Source organism: Lynx rufus, unplaced genomic scaffold (genome assembly GCF_022079265.1).
Source record: "Lynx rufus isolate CCGP_SWC_20201006 ecotype Redwood Valley unplaced genomic scaffold, mLynRuf1.p SCAF_4, whole genome shotgun sequence".
Classification (NCBI taxonomy): Eukaryota; Metazoa; Chordata; class Mammalia; order Carnivora; family Felidae; genus Lynx; species Lynx rufus.
The window spans coordinates 136,217,765-136,241,008 of NW_025814856.1; the positions used below are offsets into that span (position 1 = coordinate 136,217,765).

General features: G+C 41.5%; 1 protein-coding gene across 1 annotated transcript in view; it reads right to left on the reverse strand.

Moving 5' to 3' along the window:
• The window catches only part of WNT2 (Wnt family member 2), a 44,606-nt gene that overhangs the window by 15,464 nt on the left and 5,898 nt on the right, over nt 1-23,244 (reverse strand). Inside the window, exons 3-4 of the mRNA XM_047097162.1 lie at nt 20,711-20,988; nt 3,147-3,411 (exon numbers count right to left, since the gene is read on the reverse strand). Coding sequence (XP_046953118.1) covers nt 3,147-3,411; nt 20,711-20,988 — 543 coding nt within the window. The remainder of the gene's footprint in view (nt 1-3,146; nt 3,412-20,710; nt 20,989-23,244) is intronic.

Consider the following 23,244-nt stretch of genomic DNA (forward strand, 5'->3'; position numbering starts at 1 on the left):
ATAACTTTGGCATTTTCTTAGGTTCAGTTATAAAAGGGCATCAAGTATAGCTCAAGGAATCTTTCTTTTTTCAAAGGAAAGAATATTTGAAAGCTTTTTTGAAGTTTATTTTATATATTTTGAGAGAGAGAGAGAGAGAGAGAGAGAGAGAGAATGCATGTGGGGGAGGGGCAGAGAGAGAGGCAGAGACAGAATCCCAAGCAGGCTTCATGCTGTCAGCACAGAGCCCAATGCAGGGCTTGATCTCACCAACTGGGAGATCATGACCTGAACCAAAACCAAGAGTTGGACACTTAACTGACTGAGCCACCCAGATGCCCCAAATCTAGGGATCTTAATGGAAATCTGATCCAATCTGATACATTGAAACTGGCTACTTAAGAAGAAGAAGAAGAAGACGAAGAAGAAGAAGAAGAAGAAGAACAACAACAACAACAACAACTAGGGTGACTCCTGGTTAATCAACACCAACAAGAACCAAATTCACAACTTTTTAAGATAAAAATGAGATAAGCTCAAATGAGCCTAAAATAGAATAGAAATAAATTGAGAGTGAGTAAATTATAAAACTTCCCTTAGAAAGTCAGCACCTGCCATGGGCTGCCTTGTGGCTGATGCATCTGGAGGCAGAGTGAAATGGTTAAAAGGATGGATAGACTCTGATTCAAGCCCCTGCTCTGCTTCTTGACCAACCAAGAGTTTTTGAGCAAATTCCATAACCTGTCTGTCAGAGCTTCAGTTTTTTCTCCTATAAAATGGGATAATAACATACCCACTTATAGATTCTTTGTGAGAATCAATGATAGAATGCAGGTCAAGTGCTAGTGAATGGCAGATACTACAGATGAGTTTGCTATTTTAGGATCAAGAAACAATAGTGTTCTAATACTGGGAGCAGAAAAAGCAAAGTGTGGAAGAATAACAGTATTCTGCAGAGGCATCAGGGAATAGATTCGGAATCTCCTCTGTGGGGAAGACAAAGTAAGGTCTTTATTTCATAATATGCATGAGACAGTTAAGTGGTCATCAAGCATAATAACCGTTTGCTTCACTGTGCAAACTACTTCAATCCAAAAACCCAGAAAAGATTTCTTGGGGAAGCAGGTCTTCATACATTTGAAATGAGGGTTCTGCTTTGTAGCACCTTTATAGAGATAGTTAGTGACGAGTTGTGATGTCAGGGTCAGGTGTACAGGCCATGGGGTCAGACAGCCAGACATCCATCCCCTCCAAGACCAGTGAGATCTTGAGCTAGTCATTCACTTTTCTCGTCAGTACAATTGGGACAATGATATTCAAGGCTGCTTATCTGATTTCAAAAGCTAAGATGTGAATTTGGTTCTTGGTTAGTGTTGATCAACCAGGAGCCACCCTCTTTTTTTTTTTTTTCTCAGTAACTGGTTCCAATGCACTGATGTCATAGGGCGGCTCTAAGGATTAAATAAGACCATGTGTGCAATGATCTTAGCCCAGTACCTGGCACACAGGAGTCAATCCATTGTAATTCCTAAAGTGATCAAGATGTCATCATCCCCATGTCCTGTCCGAGGAGCCTGAGGTTAAACAGCTAGTTACTGGCAGAGGAGAGCCAGACCTCTGGGACAATCCAGTATCAAAGTATAGGTTTTGTGATGATTTGGGTGAAACTTTAGCCTGACAGGTAGGCTGACTTGTTAGAGGTCCCAAAGCATGTCAGGAATGCAGCAGGGCACAGCATCTGGTCCTTGTGCTAGGTACTTGTTAATCCATAGGCTGCATGTACAAACCCGCCCAAATGCTGTAAAGAACGTGCTCATCAAACCAGGAAGAAATTCAGCCACTCAGGGACAAAGGAGAAGTTCTGTACTTCCTGTGACAAAGGAGAAGTTCTGTACTTCCTGTGACATTCCCTGGTAATTGTGCCTCTTGGTCACTCTACTGTTAGGAGCTGGCTGCCATCTACACTGTTTTACTGGTTCCTTTGCAATTGCTTTGGATTCAAAAACAAACTCAGAATTTAAATTCAAGGATGTTTTTCCTGATAATGAATTCCCTTGCTTTCTACTAAGTCTGAGAATTTGGCTTGAGCCAGAGTTGGCTGTGGGCTTCTATCTCCTCCTATCCACTGAGACTTGTACTCATTCTTATTTTGTATCAGAGTCTTTGCAAAGACTGTTCTAAGCCTGGAGCTCAGTGTTGCCCAGGAGAAGTGAATGGCAGAGACCAGCAGGCGCATAAAACCACAATGGTGGGAACAGCTATGTTGAGTTTGACGGAGCTGCTCTTTGAATGAGTTCAAGACAGAGAAGGTGCCCTCTGCAAGGGAAGAGTGTGGCTTAAATGAATAAAATGCCTCTTACACAGCTCTCTTCCACTGTCCACTGACAGCCAGGCCAGTGGGATGAATTTTTGCTTTCTAGTATTTGGCAACTTCTCAGCATATTGGAAAGAGCGAGAGAGTGAGAAGTATGGCAGATTTCAAAACAGGCTAACTTTATTTAATTTATTTAATTTTTTTTTTTTCAGAGAGAGAGAGAGAGAGATCTCAAGCATGTGAGTGCAAGCAGTGGAGGGGCAGAGGGAAAGGAGAGAGAATCTTAAGCAGGCTTGTACCCAGTGTGGAGCTCAAAGCGAGGCTTGATCTCACGACCGTGAGATCATGGGCTGAGCCAAAATCAAGAGTTAGATGATCAACTGACTGAGCCACCCAGGTGCCCCCAAAGCAGGCTAACTTTAAAGCCCTGGACCCCTCTTCCAGAGTCACAGAGGTGGTATTTGTGAGGGGGAAGGTACCTTACATAGCTCTACTCTTCTTGGCTCCCAGATCACAGGAAAGATGCTGGGTTGCTGTACAGGGTCGTTAGTCGACCAGTTAGAGTTTTGTCAAGGCCGAAGAATCTCGCTAATCTACATATTTTGACTCTTTGCCATGTACTTTCTTGGGTTCACATTCCTCCAGAACCTGCACATTATCAACCCATTTCTCCAGCTGCTTAGGAAAGCTCTCTGTGCACTTTAAATATGACTTATAAGAACATGAACTTTGAATCTGAAGGCATCAAGCTGCACTTACAGAACTGTCAGGCTGAAATACAGAACTGCATTTAAATTGTGGAGTGTTGATTGTGAAAGAATTAGGTACCGTGAATAATGTGCGTTGAACTTACCTGCATCTCGGTCCCTGATACAATAGTCTGGAGAATTCTCAAAATACACGAGGTCATTTTTTGTTGGCTTCTTAAACCTCTTGTTAGCCACAGTGAAACCAGTGCCATCCTGGTTCATGACGACCTGGATGGCCCCGTTGTACTTCCTCCAGAGGTAATCGCCCGTTTTTCTGAAGTCAGCCATGGCCAGCCAGCACGTCCTCAGAGTACACGAGCCACTCACTCCGTGACACTTGCATTCTTGTTTCAAGAACCGCTTTACCGCCTGCCGGAAGAGATGGGCAAGTTCAGTGCAGGGGGACTCAAGCTCCTGACACAAGCTACAAACTCCTTACCTCGGAGCAATGCAGAAGTGACTCTGATGACACAGGATCCTGGGGCTCAGGACTGGGAGATGGTGGTCGCTTCAGCCACACCCCCTGACTACGGTAGGTGGGGTACTGGGGAGAATCGGGGCAGGGGGCTTGCCTGACTGTGAACCCTATTTGGCTATCGGTATAACAAGAACCTCACCAATTTGAATTTTATAGGGTACAGGGCCAGTTTGACAAGCGAGAGAATGAATTAGAGTTCCTTTCTAAATAAATATGGCTTTATTATATTAAAAATATATAGTACTACTCAGTAATTGCTAAGCCTGCTTCTTTCAGTAAGCCAATAGTAGTGACTGTTACCATTTGCAGGGTCCTATCCATGTTCCAGGCATTGCGCTAATGCTTTCTCCACTCTATCTCAGTGACCTGACCCTTCACACAATCCCATGCTACCATATTTATTTTGCAGATGATGGAAGAGCAAATATGAGGGACATCAAAGCACCTGTCTAAAGTTCCACAGCTGGTATAGGACAGAGCCAGGGTACACTGGAAATCCAGCCAGTAGCCCTGAGAATGCCATTAAATTTGGGAGAGTATCACTCAGGTCTGGCCAAAGTATTTCAGCTTAGATGACAGGGCTGAGCTTGCTCTGTTTTGTTTGTTTGTTTGTTTTTTGGTTTGTTTTTTTTTGTTTTTTTTGTTTTTTTTGTTTTTTTTTTTTTTGTAGAAGGGAAACAAAGGCACATGGGACAAGCCTGTCTCAGCTGGCTTGGATGGCCTGGATGGCCTCCATGAATAGGCTGTAAGCCTGTGGACAGGGAAGGGCTCTGGTGGACCCTGGAACCACCCAGGGACATTTCTGTTTTGGTCTTGGGATTAGCCAGCAGACCTGTGCCAGCCCCAACGCAATTTTGTGAGTGTTACGTGGCCCTGGCACATCTCTCCTTGGCTTGGCTGAGTGAAGAAGGTCATGAGCACCCATGGTCCTCAGAGCCATCCTGAGCTACCACTGTTCCCATTTCACAAGTGAGGAAACTAGGGATCAGGGAAGTAAGATGACTGGCCCACATTGCTAGGCCTGGGTGTGGAATGGCAGGTGCAAACCCAGACTCTGGATGTACAAATGAATGGATTTCCCCAAAATATTTTCTCAGAGTATGTTTTCTGACTAAAAACTTTCCTGTGTTCCCTTTTTCTTATGATTCACTACTTTAACCATTGTCATTCCCCCCCTTACAGAACTAATCTCTTGTTCAATCAATCACTTTTCCAAATTATTATTATATTGAGAGAGCATTTTGTTGCTCATGGGAGATCATGACTGATGAGTAGGGGCTTCCCCCATCAGATACCCAAAACAACGTGATACACAGAAGGGCAGTGTGGGTGACCAGCCTTAGAGGTCTCACTAAAACCATGTGGTTGGTCCTTGGCTCAGTCTTGGAGCAGAGAGGGAGAAACCAGCCAACTGAGGGCTCCCATCCTCTGTTATTTGCATCCCCAAGACAGCATCTCGGGGTGGAAGGCATAGGCAGAGGGGGAAGTGAACCCCCTTGATGACATTATCCAAGGTGGTACTACAAACAAAATTCTAAGGGTAACACACTGAGAGAAATATTTCCAAGAACTTGGATGTGGTAGTTTCAGTCCTGCCCTGCCTACTTCCCGAGATTCCGGTATAATCGGTCTGGGTGTGGGACGTGGGTTGGTGGCTCCAGCACACATCCCAGGGGGAGCTCCCTGCAGTACACTTGCTGACCCTTCCCCACCCCAAACACACACGCAGACAACAGCATTCCAGGCTGCCTCTCCAGGGTCTCACCTGGGTAACTTTGCCCAACCTGGTTTTGCCTCTTTCACAGATTGTTTCTTTTCTAACCACGTGTGCAGAAAGGTTCTTCATTCAAGAAAGTCAGCCCCAAAAAAGCATTGTAGAGCTGAAGGAGCCAAGACATCATGGTGGCTCTATGGTTGTGACTTCACTCACACCCTTCCCAGTTGGGTCCTCAGCATCCCATGTTTCCCGCTTTGCCCCTGATGGTGCAACGTGCCTTGTTACATTTGAAACCTGTCCTCCTCAGCATGAGCTGGCCTTGAAGGGCAAAGACAGAGAAGTGAGCAGGGGGAGTGTCATCAGTTTGGCCCTCTGGGTCACAGGGATCCGGGGGTATTTAAGGGATGTCATAGAATGAACTCCTTTTCTGGAACTACACTCCCACCATGTGCCTCCCTACCCCCATATCTATATTCCAGGTGTTTGGTATGTGGTTCACTGGGTGACCTGGACAGCAGGCCTCCACCACAGACACAACCCTACGAGGGTCACCTTGGCCCCTGACTGTCCCAATTGGGTCTCACCTGTCCAAGCGTGAGACCCACTATCTCAGTAGTGCCATATAATACTCACTCCGTGCCAAGTGCTTGGGAATTGAATGTTCATTCTTCAAAGCTTAATCCTTTTAAAACTGTGTTATTTACTCATAAATAACACTCTTAGCTCTAAAAATGACAGGAACTATTACTGCCCTTCCTTTGTACTGATAAACTTCCAGGTTACAAACTTTGAAGTTGTTATTTTAGATGATTAACTGAAGCATTTGCATATTAATTGAAAGTTGGATTTTACACATCTTATGAATCCTTAAAAATACACACAGCAGTGGTACACACTGTTAATCATCATCATCATGTGCAATAGACATTCCCCTCTTCCATCATAAGTTTTGTTCAAGTGTTGGGCAGCCATGTGCTTGAGAACTGGCCAGGCCTCTCTCTGACCCAGAGCGGCCCAAATCAGTAATAGTAATTTCATTGTGTTGTTACTGATTCAGTTTGGGCCAGTATGATGTTAGGAGGAATCTGTAGGCAGACTTGTGAGAAAGATTTCTTTACTCTTTAAAAGAGACACAGGAGGAGAAGCTGCTTTTCTCTGTCTCCAGATGCAGTTTTCTGCAGCAGTCCCTTTGAGACACGATGCAGCTAACACAGGACCAGCAACAAGCTGGTGGTGGTGGTATTGAAAGATGGTGGGAAGAACTGGGTGTGGAGGATGTCGCTGAGCTGCTTTAATGAACCCACCTTGGCCCTGCCCTGTCTCTTGTCCTTCTTGTGCCCCCAGGGGCTGTTACTTACAACTGAAAGTATTTCAACTGGAACCATGGTCAGTTCTTGACTGTGTATGAATCACAGGCTCCATCTGACAGTTAACCTTGGGGGGAAGTGAGACCTTCTCTGATCCTGGGTTTGCTCACACCTCCAGGCCCCACTCTTAACACACAGCCTGTTCAGGGCTCAGTCACAGTTCGGGGCCACCTCCACCTCTGGGTTTGCAGACTTGAAATTCAAACTCTTAACTTTGAAGAGGACAACACTCTGCTCAATCAGAGAGGCAGAGGGAAGGGGAGCTAAGCCTAGGTGGCCTGATTTATAGAGTAGCTGATGTAAGAATAAGGAATGGCACTGAGAAACTCAGTGAGTTCAGGAACTTCCTAGTTTAAAAGAATTCCCATAATCAAATGTTGTTATAAGAACACTGTAACAATAGCCACTTATTCCTCTACTGTTTTATAGGCCAGGATCTGTGACAGGTGGTTCACACACATTATCTTATCTAATTACCACAATTAGGCAAAATAGGTTATTATTCCCATTCTATAATTATGAAAACCAGGGCTCATTGAGGAAAGTAAAATCCCCAGAGTTACCCAGATAGACAGAGGCAGAACTAGGGGGTGAGTCAATGTCTCATTCCCAGATCTGCACTCTTTCTAAAAACATTTAAAATCCTATATAACTTGCATTGTTCTTTTCTCAAATGTTGCATTATGCATACTGTTTCCCTCCATTCTTTTGAATAAGTTAAGAATTGGCTAGATAAGATTATCTGCATAATGGAGAAAAAGGAGGTAGAGAGATTAAGTAGGAGGTATTATATTGCATCTTCCAAACTAATAGTCATCAAAAATCTATTTGACAGGCAATCCACAGAAAAAATAGAAAGTCCCAAGAAAAATACATATGATGTTCAACTTCACCAGTATCAGAGAAATGCAAACTAAAAGAAGGCAATACTTTTTTTGCCCATCAGATTAACAAATAGTACAAAACTTGGTAATATTTGGTATTCGTAAGAGTTCCAGGAGGCAATGCCTTAACAAACTGTTGGTGGAAGAGTAAATTCATAAATGGAAAGCATTTTTGCAACACCTGTCAAAATTTTAAATTTATGTATCCTTTGACCTCCGTGATTCCACTCTGAAAATATTTGCGCAAACTTTAAAGAATACATACCCATATGGATGTTCATTGCAGCATACTCAGCAATAGCAAAATATTAGGAAAAAAGCCCAAATGACGTCAACAGGAAAATGGTTAAGCAAATTATGGTATATGCTTAATAATGGAATATTATGTGGTCTTTGAATAACGAGGCAGATCAGTATTACAGAATGAAAGGAAGCCAAGTGACAAAAATAAATTGCAGAAATAATTGCATATGTGGTATGATCCACTTTTTAAAGGCCTGCATATGGATGCATACACAGAGAAAGAAGGGAACACATGTTCTTTTACAATCTGGCTGCAGTCTGAGGGGTTGCATGGTCTGGAAAGAGAGGGAAAAACAGAGTCAAACTCTTTGATAGGTAAAGGGGGTTAAGAGGTACAAACTTCCAGTTATAAGTCATGGAAGTGAAAAGTATAGCATGGGGAGTATAATCAATAATATCGTAATAACGTTGTATGGTGACAGGTGCTGACCACACTAACAGTGAGCATTGAGTAATGTATAGAATTGTTGCATCAATGTGTTGTACACTTGAAACTGATATAACATTGTGTGTTAATTATACTTTAACTTAAAAAAAGGGGGGTCAAGCTCTGTACTGAAGTCTGCAGAGTAAAACAACAGGAATCTGGGGATTGCTCCCTGGCATCTGGAGAGAGCAGAGCAGCGCTTCTCATTGTGGCTAGGCATTAAAATCACCTGGGGATGGCTTCCAGCGCCCAGACTGGCCCCTCCCTGGGCAGAATAAAACAGAACCTAGGCGGGGGGTGGGCCCCCGGCCTCGAGGTTACAACGGTCTCAGGTGCTTCTAATGTGAGGCCACGGTGGAGAACTGTGAATCCCAAATCACGTCCAAGCCAGGAGTGTCCTGGAGGAGGGAAGAAGCAGCACTGCCCCAGCGTCCCGGGGCCCACCGAGGGCCGGAGCAGGTGAGACACTCCCGTGGCAGAGAGCCGCATTATATTTCTAGGAACAGGCAGAGCTGACTATTGAATTAGGATCTGTGTCCTAACCTGTCTCCAAAGCATTCTAGTCTCCGGGAAGAAACGGCCACAGGAAACAATTTGTGCTCATGCTATTTTGGAGGGAATCAAAGATGGGGGTGGAGTAAAAGCCAAGTGCTTTTAGAGGATCATGTGGCAGTGGAGGAGCCTGCCTGAGGGGACATGCTGGTGAGGTGAGGGGGGAGGGGCTGGTGGGCTCCCCACAGGGCCCTCAGGAGGAGAGCAGCTGCAGACTTACCTGTGTGGTAAAGGAGGGAGTAGGCAAAGCAGGGGACCTGGAGACATCCCAGGGGCTGCCAGACCGTCTGGGCTTTTTGTGTTTGTTTGCTTTTAAATTATGACTTTCAGAATTTTTAATTAAAGAAATATGGGCACATGATTTAAAAATATCAGATAGTCCAGGAAAGATCAGGGGGTAAAGCAGCAGAAACCTTCTGTTGTACCCTTCTCCTCACTCCCACTTTTTCTGACAGCCCAGCACAACCCCAGAGATGGTCATTCGAAATGATTTCTGTGCTTAGCCTTCTGGTGGTTACCTAAATGCTTATACAAACAGTTCTCTGTGAGCGGACCCCTGACTTAGGGAGAAATCAAAACAGGCATCCCATCTTCAAGACATTTGATAGACATCTGCCAGAAAATTGTCATAATAACTAAACAAATCTACTACAGTAACCACGAGGTGAACAGAGCCCTCTGGAGGGGCGCAGTGCAGTGTTGGCACAACTGAATGTGGCAGCCCCGTGTGTGACTGTGAACCTACTGACTAACATGGTATATTTCCCAAGAGACTTCTTACAGTGGTTGGGAATTTAACCTAGTCCTCACTTCCCTCACCTCACCTCTCAACATGGTTGTATCGCAGTCCTGGTGATCTAGGCAACTTCAAGGAGCAAACTTACACCTGTTCTTGTTCCAAAAGGTGCTGTCTCATCTGAGGATAGTGCAGTCCCTCTTCCCTCCTCCCCTTCTGCTTCCCAGTCTCCATCAGCATTGCCCGTCCTTTTATAGGGACAAAGATGAGAGCAGTAAAGTCCTGTTCTGTGACTCTGCTTGTCTCCCACAATGTGTCTAGACGTTGATTCTAAAAATTGAAAACAGTCAACATTTAGGTGATACTGTTGACCACGCATTCAAGGACCATGCCAGCACAGCAGGTCCTAATGTCTAGTCCAGTATCACAGCCTCTGTGCCAAAGAATGTTGCTGGGGTGAAGTTTGTGGTTTTCCCATTTTACTTGCTACCAATTTCATTTGTTTTGCACTCTCACAGTCCTTCCATCTTTCCTACCACTTCTCTCATTTCCTGGGGTCTTTGCAATCTTCCATCATCTTCCAACCTGGACTGGTTACACAGCTGAGACCCAACATCATGCCTTCCCAGTCTGGACACACTACCTTGCTGATGCCACATTCACTCTTTTTTGGTTTATTCCTTCTCTTTGCAGCAACTTCTTGAGTAACTCCTTCGGGGTGCATGGGGGGATATGTTGTCTGAACTCTTGTGTGTCTAAAACGTGTTTATTCAGCTTTCTTACTAGACTAAAAGTTTGGCTGGGTATAGAATTCTGGATTGAAAATAATTTTCCCTCAAAACTGTGAAAGTATTGCTCCACGGGCTCTGGCATCTAGTGGTGCAGATGGGAAGTCTGATGTCTGGCTGATTCTTTGGCAAGTGACTTTTGTTTTCATTTCACTTTGTATTTTTTTCTACATGGAAGTCTCCAGATACTTTCCTTTACCCTGGGTGTTCTGAAGTATCACCATGGTATTTAGGATTTGAAAAAAAATTAATCCTGCTCAGCTCTTAGTGGGCCTTTTCACTCTGGAAACTCATGTCCTTCAGCACTGAGACTTTCTCTTAATATTTTCCTCCCCTCAAATCTTTTGAGTTTCTTTATGACATTCTAATTAGTCAGCTGATGAGCTTTCTGAGTTAATCTGTTATGCCTTATATTTTCTCTCTTATATTTTTAATACTTTCTGGCTTCTTGAGAAAGAAATTCCATTAAAGCAACACTCCTGGCTCTCTCCATTCCCTTACTGATTTCTCTCCAAGGGAGTAGTAACTTGTCCATTTGGTGGGTTTAGAGGAAGGACAGGGCTTGTGTGCCTGAGTTGCTGCTAATTGGGTATCTGCCAGCCTGTGGAGAAGATGAGTTATGATCAGTTCCTGCCCTCCAGCAAGGGGATCCCTGCAGGGGCTCCAGCGGGCAGCCTGTGACAGGGTGAGTAAGTCTGTCCATTTCAGGGGTGGAGTGCTAGGAAGTATTTCTAAGCTTTAAAGCTACATCCCCTAGTGCAGCTTTTTTTCAGTAGAGCAACAGACATTTTTGTTCTATCTATCCACCTCCCTGATCCATTTTTCAATTGGTTCCAAATTCAAGTGGGAATGATGGGTATTCTTTATGGATTCCCTTAAACTCCATTTGTCTTTTAGGCTTCTTTTTTCTTTTTCTTATTTTATTTTTTTTTTTTTGAGGCAAAATTGGTATATAACATTATACAAGTTCCAGATGTACATAATTTGACATCTGTATACATTATAAAGTGATCACCACCAAAAGTCGAGTTACCATCCATTCTATAGTTGACCCCCTTCACCCATTTCACCCACTGCTCAACCCCCCTCCCCCTCAAGTAACCAACAATCTGTTCTCAATCTATGAGTTTGTTTTGTATTGTTTTGCTGGTTCATTTTGTTTTTTTAGATTCCACATAAGAATGAAATCTGGGGGCGCCTGGGTGGCACAGTCGGTTAAGCGTCCGACTTCAGCCAGGTCACGATCTCACGGTCCGTGGGTTCGTGCCCCGCGTCGGGCTCTGGGCTGATGGCCCAGAGCCTGGAGCCTGTTTCCGATTCTGTGTCTCCCTCTCTCTCTGCCCCTCCCCCGTTCATGCTCTGTCTCGCTCTGTCCCAAAAATAAATAAAAAACGTTTAAAAAAAAAAAAGAATGAAATCTGTATGATATTTGTCTTTCTCAGTCTGACTTCACTTAGTATAATACCCTCAAGATCTATCTGTGTTGTCACAAATGGCAGGATTACATTCTTTATGGCTGAGTAGTATTCCACTGTGTATATATACCACATACTATTTATCCATTCATCCATTGATGGTGACTGTGGCTGCTTCTAGATCGTGACTATTGTAAATAATGCTGTGATGAACATAGGGTGCAGACAGTTGTTCAAATTAGTCTTCTAATATTCTTCAGATAAATACCCAGCCATGAAATAGCTGGATCATATGGAAGATCTATTGTTAGTTTTCTGAGGAATCTCCATAATCTTTTCCTGGGCTTCTCATTGTAATTTCTGGGAGGTTTCTTTGACTATCTTTTCCACATTCTTTCCTATTTTCTATTTGTCACTTTTTCAAAGCATCCATTCTTGTAGTTTATGGATGTTAATGTTTTCATAAATATTTATGAGGCAACTAATTAGGCTTTTAAAAAGTTCTCTTCTCATCCCTGAATTATTGTGTTTTCTTCATGAGGTCATTTTTCCTGCAATTTTTTATCTTTTTCTTTCATGCTGCTGAATTTAATCAAATATATGGTAGTCCTTGGACAGTCTTTCCATATTTAAGAATGAGATCATAAAAAGGTATTTAGGAATTCTGGTTATATGGGTGGAGTTTGTGGGCCAGAGAGGTTGGCTTTCTGGTGAGTCTGTAGGACACTGGCTGTTATGCTGGAGACTAACTCTGCAAAGCCTGGGAGGTTAAGCCAGACTTCCAGGAGTTGCACTCATGGGTGGAGGGAGGGGATGGGGTTTGTTATTCCACCTATGTGTTTTTCAGTTACTCCCCATTTTCAGTACCATGCTTCTCTCCTGTGCTCATTAGTATTCAAATTTTTCTCAGGGCATCTTGGCTCCCACTTTGGCTATTGCCCGATCTCCTTTTTCTTCCCCCCCTTCCCATCTGCTTTTACTCTCCTATACTGTGGCTTCTCCAGCCTTCTTCATCAGTTACAACTGCTTCATTTGCTTCCCACTTTCCAGAAATTTCTTTGGATCTCTCATTTCTTTGATCATTCTCTTTATTGTTGATTTAAGCCATTTTGATCCCATTGCTATAATTTTACTGAGGTTTCGGGAGAAAGATGTGAGATACTGTATGTCCTGTCCACAGCCTTGAGTCTGCACTGAAATATCTGGAAGGAGATGAGGACTGTGGAGTGGGGGGTGGGGGATTTCCCCATTTTCTATAGATATTTAACTGCTCCATTTACTTTTGTTTGAGCAAGTATTGTTTCATAGCAGGAAGAAGGAACACTAGAAAGAATTGGTTACAATGACTTGCTATCTCTCTCCAGTGTGTGATGGTGAAAGCTTCTTCCAAAAACAGAATCATGACACAGGTCTTGTTTTCTCTTGTCTTGAATCTTTCCTAAGGACGACTAAAGGATCTCTTGTGCTTCCTTCTTCGATTCTTAATGGCTGCTGCTTAAAGGTTGCTGTCAAGATTCAGTCTTCTCTACCTCCTCTTGCACCTTCTCATGGTCCTCGTGGCTTTTCATGTCACCAAACTGGCCAGCAGGGTCTGCATCAACCCCTCTCCCCTCACCATTCACTTAATCCCATCTCATTTTTATTCTGTGGCATCCGGTGAAGAAATACTTACTCATTTGACATGACTACTTAAAAAAAAAAATAAATTTGACTCCTAAGGACAGCAGTACTCTTTCGGTGTTTAGCCTCATAGAAACCATTTTTTTAGCTTACCAGATAACTTTCCTCAAAAAATCTTCAATAGGCTCATAATTGCTTCAGTGCTAAAATCTTACTTAGCAGATTCTTTATGTGGCCCTTAAATGTCTAATTTTGAGTATTTGTCTAAGCCTTTGGTTTGCAGAGGCTATTTTCTTTTTTTTAATTTTTTTTTTTTACTGTTTGTTTATTTTTGAGACAGAGACAGAGACAGAGTGTGAGCGGAAGAGGAGCAAAAGAGAGAGACAGAATCCAAAGCAGGCTCCAGGCTCTGAGCTGTCAGCACAGAGCCCAACACAAGGCTCAAACTTGTGAACCATGAGATCATGACCTGAGCTGAGGCCAAAGTCAGACACTTAACTGACTGAGCCACCCAGGTGCCCCCGCAGAGGCTATTTTCTACTCTTAGAACTTAAGAAACTTCTAAATATTAGCATTCTGTACCAAAGAGACAAAAGCCTATTTTTTTAAGCTATAGAAGAAGGTGATACATGCATTGAGTGAGCTAGAACAACTCTATTTTATATTTATTTGCCCAACTTACTGTCAGAGCATAATAATGAAGCAGAACATCCATTAGGGTCTTACCATATGTCAAACCATGCTAAGCACTTTATACTCACTGCTTACTTAATCTACACAAACACTTCATATTCACTGTCTTATTTAATCCACACAAGCATGTAAGGTATATACTATTTTTACCCCACTTACTTTACAGATGAAGATATTGAGATACCTCAAAGCTGAGGATTTGCCCTAGGTCCTACAGGCAGTGTGGCTGAGTTAGGATGTACCCAAACTGTGTCTGCTACCAAGTCCATGCCCCAAATCACTCTGCCGGTGTTTCTCATACTGGGGTTAACCACTCCATCCCCTAGGGGTTCATGTTCTCTCGGTTCAGTGAGTTTTATAAAGGTTTTTAGGTGTAGTGTTTGTATATCTAACTATAGTCTACAAAGAATTATTTTCCAGTTAGAAAGACAGACTTCTCCCAAGGAGAATGAAGTTTTGGTCTCTTAAGTCAGCTCTTCTGAAAATGGAGCCCAAGTAACCCCAGGGTGTCTTTGTGCAACTTCTTTACAAGATATCTCTTCCTATCAAGGGCAATCAACCCTATACTGTGTGAAATATATGCCAACTTAACTATTGACCTTGCCTTAGAAATTCAATTTAGAATTTATTTTAGCTCCTTTATGCTATGTTTTAACTAAATTACTTAGTTAAACTGGGGCATTCAAAGTGTTAGGACTTCACTTTTTAGTTGGGTGTATGCCACAAAGCAACTAGTATATTTCTGGTCTTATATCAGTTTTCCTGAGGGAAACACACATTAAAACATTTAATTTTCAGATGCTGGCTTAAAGCCAAGTACATTTATTAGCAATTAAGTCTTTTTGACAGGTCCACATCTCTAAGATGAGAGTTAGTGAAAATCAGACCAACTTATGTCTTTCAAATATACCTGCTCTGGGACCAGGAAAACAAGGGATATTTATTAGCAACCTGTGCAGTTAATTTGCATATGCAATCATTTATTAACTGTCTTGAGCACTGTCATTCTTCAAAAACACTAACTGTGGGTGGGCTTAGCTAGGAAATATAAGGTGTGGAATTTATATTTGAGGAATTCAAGAACATTACCGTTGACTAACCATATATATAATAATTCTTATTGACTAATGAGGCCAGTCTAAAAAAATTTCTATGAATAATAGAACTTTACATGGAACTGTAGCAATTTTGTGAAGAGTTATTCTCTGCTTTAGGTCTTTAATTCTGGTTAGTTTTTGATTCATATGCTCTATAAAGATCTATAGTATCAAGCACATACTATTTTTAGGTCCAAGAAGGCAGGGCTGGGGTTGATGGAACTGATCTACCTTTTTTAAATGCATTTAATTCTACAAACTAAGACTAATTAGAAAACAAATATCTTTTAAGTGGGATTTGTGCCTCATAAGGATGTTCAACATTATTTAAAGGAGAGTTTAGATGAATACGAGGTTAAAACAATCTGGCTTTGTAATTCAGTTTGGTTTTATCATTTTCTATTGATATTGCTTACTTTTTGATAATGTGGTTTGTTTTTAATCATGTCCAGTTCTCTTGGTTCAGACCAATTATTAATTATTTATCTTAAGGGTCATCACAGGAAGTGATATCTTGAAAGTTTTATTAGGCCCAAGATTTACTTGCCTATAAGGCTGTGCTTATGTCTTGGAAAATATCCATTTCTTTTGACTTTGGACATGTTTCCTGTAGGCAGAACTTAGAAGTATCTGCTTTTGTGGGCCAAGCTCAGGGGAAAGGACACAGCACTGACCTTGAGAGGCACGGGTTTGGGCTGGGCATGGAACTAGAAACTCTGGATCCCTCTACCCTCCAAACTTCTCCCATGTAAAATATAGGATGCTGAGTTAAGTTTGAATTTCAGATGATCTCAGCTAGTAAGTAAATTCACTTTATTTGCTAATTGCAGCCACCCTTTTGGCCTTGTCTCTTCATATGCAAAATATGGAGAGTAAGGCCTTCTAGTCCTGCTTAAAACCTAGTGTATACATTTTATTTTATATGGAAATCCTCTTTGGGTAACCTGTCTAAAGTCATGCTCAAGTATTACAGCCAATATTCTGATTCCAGAGCCCCAACTTCCATACTGCCTCAGTCAAGATGCCGTCAATAGCTAAGAACTCCTAATGGATAGTCAATAGTAATGTAAAGATTACATTAAAAATATAAATATCAACACAGTTGTCACATCCTAATTTTTTATTAGTATACATCAGGAAGCGTAGTATGTACATCAGCCCTTAGATGTATATTTAAGGCTGAGGATAAACTCCGGGAAGTAAGAATTTCTTATAATTTTCCTAATCTGCTTTTTAAGGCATTAATTCAAACACATTCCAGAACATCTGAACTTTGAAATCTTTCACTCTTTCAAAGGGGACTCCAGACAAATTAAGAATGCATGAAAGTGGAACTTAAATATTTAATTTCTCCCCCACTGTCCTATGCCTTCCTGTTGCTTTCCCTAGACCTCCAAATCTCTCTGCATGGCGTTGGAGGTTGAGATCTGGCAGACTCAAATTTGCAGCCTCAGCCCCTATTAACTCTCAGTTATGAACTCCACCCTAGAGCTCTTGTCATTCCTCAACTTTGATGTTCTTTCTGCTCCAGTATCTTTCTTGGCCGTATAGTTCCTTCATCCTGGAAAGCATTTTCCCTCTCTCAACCATGGGAAATCTTTATCTCCAGCTCAAACACCCAGTTCTTTTGTGACACAACCTTTCTCTCCTCTGGCTAACTGGCCCTTTGGCTGATTTTTCTATTATGCCCCCAGCCTGGAACTTGCCGAGCTTGCCCTGTGACTTTGTCTCACTTGTTCCCCTGACGAAAACTTCATTTCTTGTGGCCAGGAGCTTCTTTCTCTTATTCTTTTCCACATATGACTTAGTACTCAAAACTGCATCTTTCCCAGAGTTATTCCTTAATTATCTGTTGAACTACACTTAGTCCACTAGCACTTAGCTGCTCTCAGACCTGTAGTGCCATTAGTTGAAGTTTTCTGAATCCACCAAATAAGGCTAAGTTGCTTCAGGCATGCTGACAATGACTAGCAGTTATGTTTTTGGCATTTAAAACCACTTTTCCCCTGTTAAAAAAGTAATACAAATTCATTTTGGAATACTTGTGACATAAAGACATACACAAAGGGAAGAATATCATCATTATGCCACCTTCAAGGGCAGCTGCTGCTCTTTTTAAAATACAGAAACACTGTTTTTCTCAGAAATGCTCAACAGAGACAACATGGGAAGGTACACAAGGACATAAGAGTGAACACAACTGGGTTTGTACCCCAAGCCCTGTGCTTATGATTGTGTGACTCTCATTAGTCACTGCATCAGCGAAGGCCCACCTTGTCCTCTGAAAAGTAGGAATAATGCTTGTTTATATTCCTACGGCGTTTTTGGAAGATCCAATTACAAAACGTTTGATAGTATTTTGTAAACTAGAAAATAGTACATGCCTGTTTATTAGCATGTTTGTACCAAAGAGGAGTCTATGGACTCATGGAGCAATCGGACTGAATCCTAAATAATGGCTCATATTGGATTTGTGTCTGGCTCTATTACTAATGTTACAGATGACCTTCACTTCACTAAAGACAAAGGAATGAACTTCTACTGCGCACCACTGCATGTAAGGTTCTGTGCTGTTTGCCTTATTCTGGTCTTCCGTGGCACCATGGAATACTCTTTACATATGAGAAAAACTGAATTTCAGTCATCAAAGCCAGTGGTATTGCAAGATTAAAGCTAAGGTAGATCTGATTTCAAATCCCATATTCTTTTTATTTTCGCTGTAGTAAGAAAACTTTGGGGGAAAGTATTTTTATGGAATTCTTATCATGCAAATTTCCAGTGTTTTTAAAGGGCAGAATTTGATTGGATACATGTATTATTCTGATACAGGTTCTCTTAGAAAAGTCAAAGAGGCTGCAATTGTTTCATCTAGTTGTGATCTAGTTGTGATTATTTATGACTATTTCTAAAGAGTAGACTAATGTAAAAGCTCTTTTCAAGCCTATGAAAGGGAACAAATGATGGATATTGACTAAGTAACTTTTTCTTGTAATTTGTGTATCAATATATAATTTAGAAGTTTTCATGGCATGGCATCTTTAGACTTAGACTGTTGAGAGAAACTGGAACTTCTGCCTTGACAGAATGTTGGTTTTGAACAAGGTAGTTTCTCGTTTTAGAATTTAACAATAATCTTAGAGGTGGAAAACTGGACTTGACCAGGGATGAATTTTCAAGTAAACGTGAAGGAAAAAACCATCGTTATAAATTCTGAAGCTGTGACTAAAATAAAATGATATCCCAGAATAGAGGATCTGAAATGATATTACAGTACAGAGACACATGAGGGTGCTCTAACCAGCTGCTATCATAAATGAATTCAGCTGTTCAAATACTAGGGGAAAATGAAGGCCTGTTGTCTATGGCAATGTTGAATTCACTTTGTAGTGTTGGCTAAACATAACCTTGGAATAGATGTTTTCTCTTTTAAATAAAATGTATTGGTTCCTCGACCCACATTTTAAAAGGTAGAAGATATTCATATTGGACAATCTGGGAAACACTGAAAAGCTCACAAAAGGAACCGATGTTGCTATCTGGTCTGAGAGGCTGGGATTTTCTAGAACCAGGCCAGTTGGAGGCTTAGCTCAGGAAGCCTGCCTTTAAACACAAGCCCAGCCTGTTCTCATTTTGATTCCACAGACCTTCTGCTGGTAGGAAGGGGGAGTAGAGACTGGGGGTCTAATGACCGCAAGAAGAGAATTAGAGACGCATGTTTATCTCAATACATTTACTCTCATTAAAGTTCATATTCACTGACATCATGCATCTCCTTGAAAAAGTCTGCCCACCCACCATTAATTAAAGCCACATTTTAAAAAGTCAGTGTGTGCACTTTTATTCCAATCAAAAGTAGCCTCCTAAGTTTTGCAGAGTAGGCAGGAGAATATCTGAGGCCTGACAGCTGTTCACCTCTACACAGTGAAGAATCATGTGATTTATATTAAAAGTCATGTTAAATCAGGGCTTACAATTTAATAGCTAAGATCTATTGTCTTGAGGAGGTGAAACATTCAAAACCTAATGGCCTATTAAGCAAAATTAACATTTATTTTGATAAGTCAACATTCTTTTGGTTACAGTGTATGACCATATGCCTTTACCTTCGCAAACGTTTCGAGAGATCTAAGTATACACCCTGCTTGAACAATTAGCAGCACAGTCCTATCAAAGACACCACACTTTATAACTTATACATGTGGTATCAATGTCAAAACAGAGGTCAATGTAAAATTTTTTTAATCTAAACCACTGCACAAACAGTAATTACCAATAGTTGTAGGATTGCACAACCATAGTCTATATTCTTGGCAGTAGTCACTATAAGTTCATACATTCATGAAAATAAGGAATGTTGATATTTAAAGTTCAAGAAAGGTACTATTTGTAAACAGCTCAGGTCACACTCATTTCATTCCATGTGTTAAGCAAGACTTTCCTTCCAACTTCCTTTAAATGAGATTTGTTCTTTCCATGAGCCTAATAAAAGGGTTTTCATCCAAACAGATCTGCATTCTTTTCAATTCTTTTTTCTATTAAAGCCCTCCTGGGGACCTTTCAATTTTATGCTGATCTTTCTTTATATATTAACGTCAAGCACATTTTTATTTTGTGTTGATAAAAGACAAATTATGGTTATCTCTTCTCATTGGCAATTCAATTATTCTAGAATGGTTCTGACCAAATATTTGATTAACGTAGCCAGTTTGTGTTTCTTACACGAAGAAAGAGATCATGTGCATCATTCAGATTCTCTAGTTATTCTGGTCATGTCACCATGCAGAAAGAAACGGTACATCAATAGATCTGAACACTGGCTCTGAAATGGTTTAATCCTGGGCCAAAGTACCCCTGGGCTAGAAGCTGAAACCCGAGTTCTAATAGACTTTTCTACAGACTCTCCATATGACCTTGAGCGCCCAAGGGCCTCTTCATTCATCTGACAAATGGGGGTTAGGAGGTGAATAATGACTGGATACCCATAGTCCAGGAAGTTAGTCAGAACTAGAGGATAAGGAGTCAGAGCATCCCTTTGGGGTATGCCTTTCCCTGGTCTGCTTACTCATCCAGGCCTGGAAATGACAAGGTGGGGCTTTTATGAATGAGAGTTGGGTCTGTTTCTAAAAAGAACATCCCTGAATCTAGAAGTCAACAAGCCATGCCTGGTGAGTTGCTTTCACGATGAGTTTGAGAGAAGATGCTCTGGGTCTTGATTCCCTCAGACACAAGCATTCAGTGCCCCATTGGTATGTGGGATGAGGCACTATCCTCACCCATAGATTATATCTTCTGTCTAGATGATAGAGTATCCAGAGGGGCCATAAGACACTGGACTCTACACAATGCGAAATGCAATGGGTGGACTCCAGCTCAGCTGTGGGAAGGAAGGTAGAGTGCGGGTGGAGACATTTCAACCCAGTCCATGGTATTCTTTAGAATATACAGCTGGGTGGTGGGGTGTGGGGTGGGGGGCAGTGGGAAGTTGGGACTGTACGGCATTTTACCAACTCTAGGAAAGCTTAAGATAAGCTCAGCTTAAGTGATTTATAAGGCCATGCAGTCTATAAAATGAGCACCATTGCTGTCCATACCTTCCTGCCGGCTCTGTTGTTGTGAAGGTTCATCAGGGCTCTGGCATCCTTTCCTTTCCTTTCCTTGGCATCCACAAATGCTCGGGCAAATTTGATCCCATAGTCAATGTTATCACTGCAGCCACCCCAGTCGAAATTTCCCTTGCTGTCCTTGGCCGTTCCCTTCTTCTTTGGATCACAGGAACAGGATTTTAATTCTCCTTGGCTACAGGCCCTGGTGATGGCAAACACAACTCCCGCTGAGGAGACGGCGTAAACAAAGGCAGATTCCCGACTACCTGAAACAGAAATGCTTTTCTTAAACATGGCCTGGAATTGCTAGTTCTGAATAACTTTCACACTATGGCTGTTTACCACTCACTCTACCTCTGGCATAGTCCACCCCCGGGCAAGAAGGTACTGGTGTTCTTGAAGGATTCTCTTCTAGAGCCAGGGCTCACTTTTGAATATGAATTGCTTCCATATAATAAAAGCTTTTGTCAGTGTAGGTATGGGTGTGACAAACACCTTGGAGTAAATTAAGCGTATGAAAGGAAATGCAGCAAAAGCCTGCCCTGCCCACCCCTGGCTTTACCTTAGCTTCCTGTGCTAGAAGAGAGGAGCTCTCTCTAGGCTTTCATTTAACTTGTAATAGAGCCTGAGTTCTCCGATTTCTGTCATTCCACAAAACAGTTTGGTATTCACGCTACTGTAGCTCTCCTTGAAAAAACCCTTCCAAATTTGCAGGCCTTAGTGAGGACACTCCTGTCAGATGAAGGGTCCAGACTGAAATACTGAATTCAAAGAAACCTAGGGGCTGAGGTGGGAAGAGAATTCAGGCAGTAACCAGCTCTGTGTGTTAACACTGGGAAGCTTTGGCTCGGCATCAACTTTCACGAGTAATTGAGAGATTGTTGAAGGCAATATGCAATATCCTTGAGTTACATACTATGTCTAACTATTAAGGTGAATTTACTTTCTTCTGGAACACCTGCACTAATCACTGGTATTGGGTAAAAGACAGTGAAAAGCTTTTCTTTGGTTTTTCTGGAAGGAAACAAATTTACCGCCTATAATTAGACTTGGGCAAGAACCCTTTGGGGTGCTTTCTTAGAATTGTTCTTTATTAGAGCACAGGCTACTCTCCCTTACAGGCTGAAAGGTACATATTTCAGTGCAGTAACTACATTAAATTATTTTAATAATCTGTAGTAACTCATAACACGGTGTTGTGGTATAGTGACAGATATAAGGCTCTTTAGGGTCCGTGTGCACCTCATTTTTCAACTGGGGCTGTATTTCATTGTTATTAGCATGCCTCTTTATTAATGGGTGCTGCAGCAAATATATTAACAAGCAAAATAGCAGCTCAACAACCTAATGCCAACACAAGGCAGAAAACGGAGAGCCAGTCAGTGACTCCATGTGTCAAGACGAGTGTGACTTTTTGAACCACACAGCTGGGAGAACAAACCACCTTTTCGCATTGAAGTCCTGCTTGTTTCCGTTTGTCATTCGGTGCTAAAATTTATTATATGTCCCTTGCAATATTTGTTCTGCTAGTCTCATTATTAAAAATCAGGAAAACATATCTACACCATATTAAGTGGCACTTACCTCAGCCTTCAAAAAATATCTCCCCTGAAACCTCTAACCATCAAAAAAGGAATCAATCATGCCCCATATATAGGTAAAATCAATTATATGAATATTTGCCATAGGTAGCACTCTCCAGAGAGAGATGTGATGGTCGCAGAGCTCTTTTAAAGAGTCCCAGGTTCTATTATAAGGATCACAGATTTTCTAAGTGAACTGAGACGTTTCGCAAAAGAAGGTGATTAATAGATACTAATGTGGCTTAATCTCAGGCAGTGGCTTTCAGGTAAATAAACACTTTATTACACTCGTTTTATAGTTTAGGAAAATGCCTTGTTGAGGGTTACCCCCTTGGTCTGCTAAAGCCTGGTTTTATATTTGGAGTCCAGAGCCTACATTCAGAGAAATCACAGAGAGGGAAAATTCCAAATGCTTAATGTGTTTAGCACTAGTCTTATTTTTTAAGGAGAAAGAAAAGCAATTTTGTGTGGTGGTCTTTTAGGGGAAAGGTATGGAAGATATGGATGTAGTGTTAGTGACCAGAGAGTATTTTGAAAGCAGTAAAGGAATAAATTGCCTACGTGCAGAATTCATCCTGGCATAACTTGCAAACAATTATATTGACTTGTTGCCGAAAGATGAAAAATCACTTAAAATCTGCTGTGTTTCAGAAGTAATTTCCAAAGTAAAAATATCACCTTTCTAAATATTTGTCATTTATTACTCAAACACATTACTCAATAACTAGATGTTACTCTGTATATTTACACACAGAATTTAGCACATTGACTGACTTTTCATTTTACCTCCAGATGTTTTGGTATCATGTATATATACGGCCTTAAGATGTTTTCAGTTAAATGTCTTAGATGCATCACTGAAATGCTATGTGTGAAATAGTAGCACATTTCAAGAGTTGGCTTTGTAACAAAACACATTTTAATCTTGGGCCTCTTCTT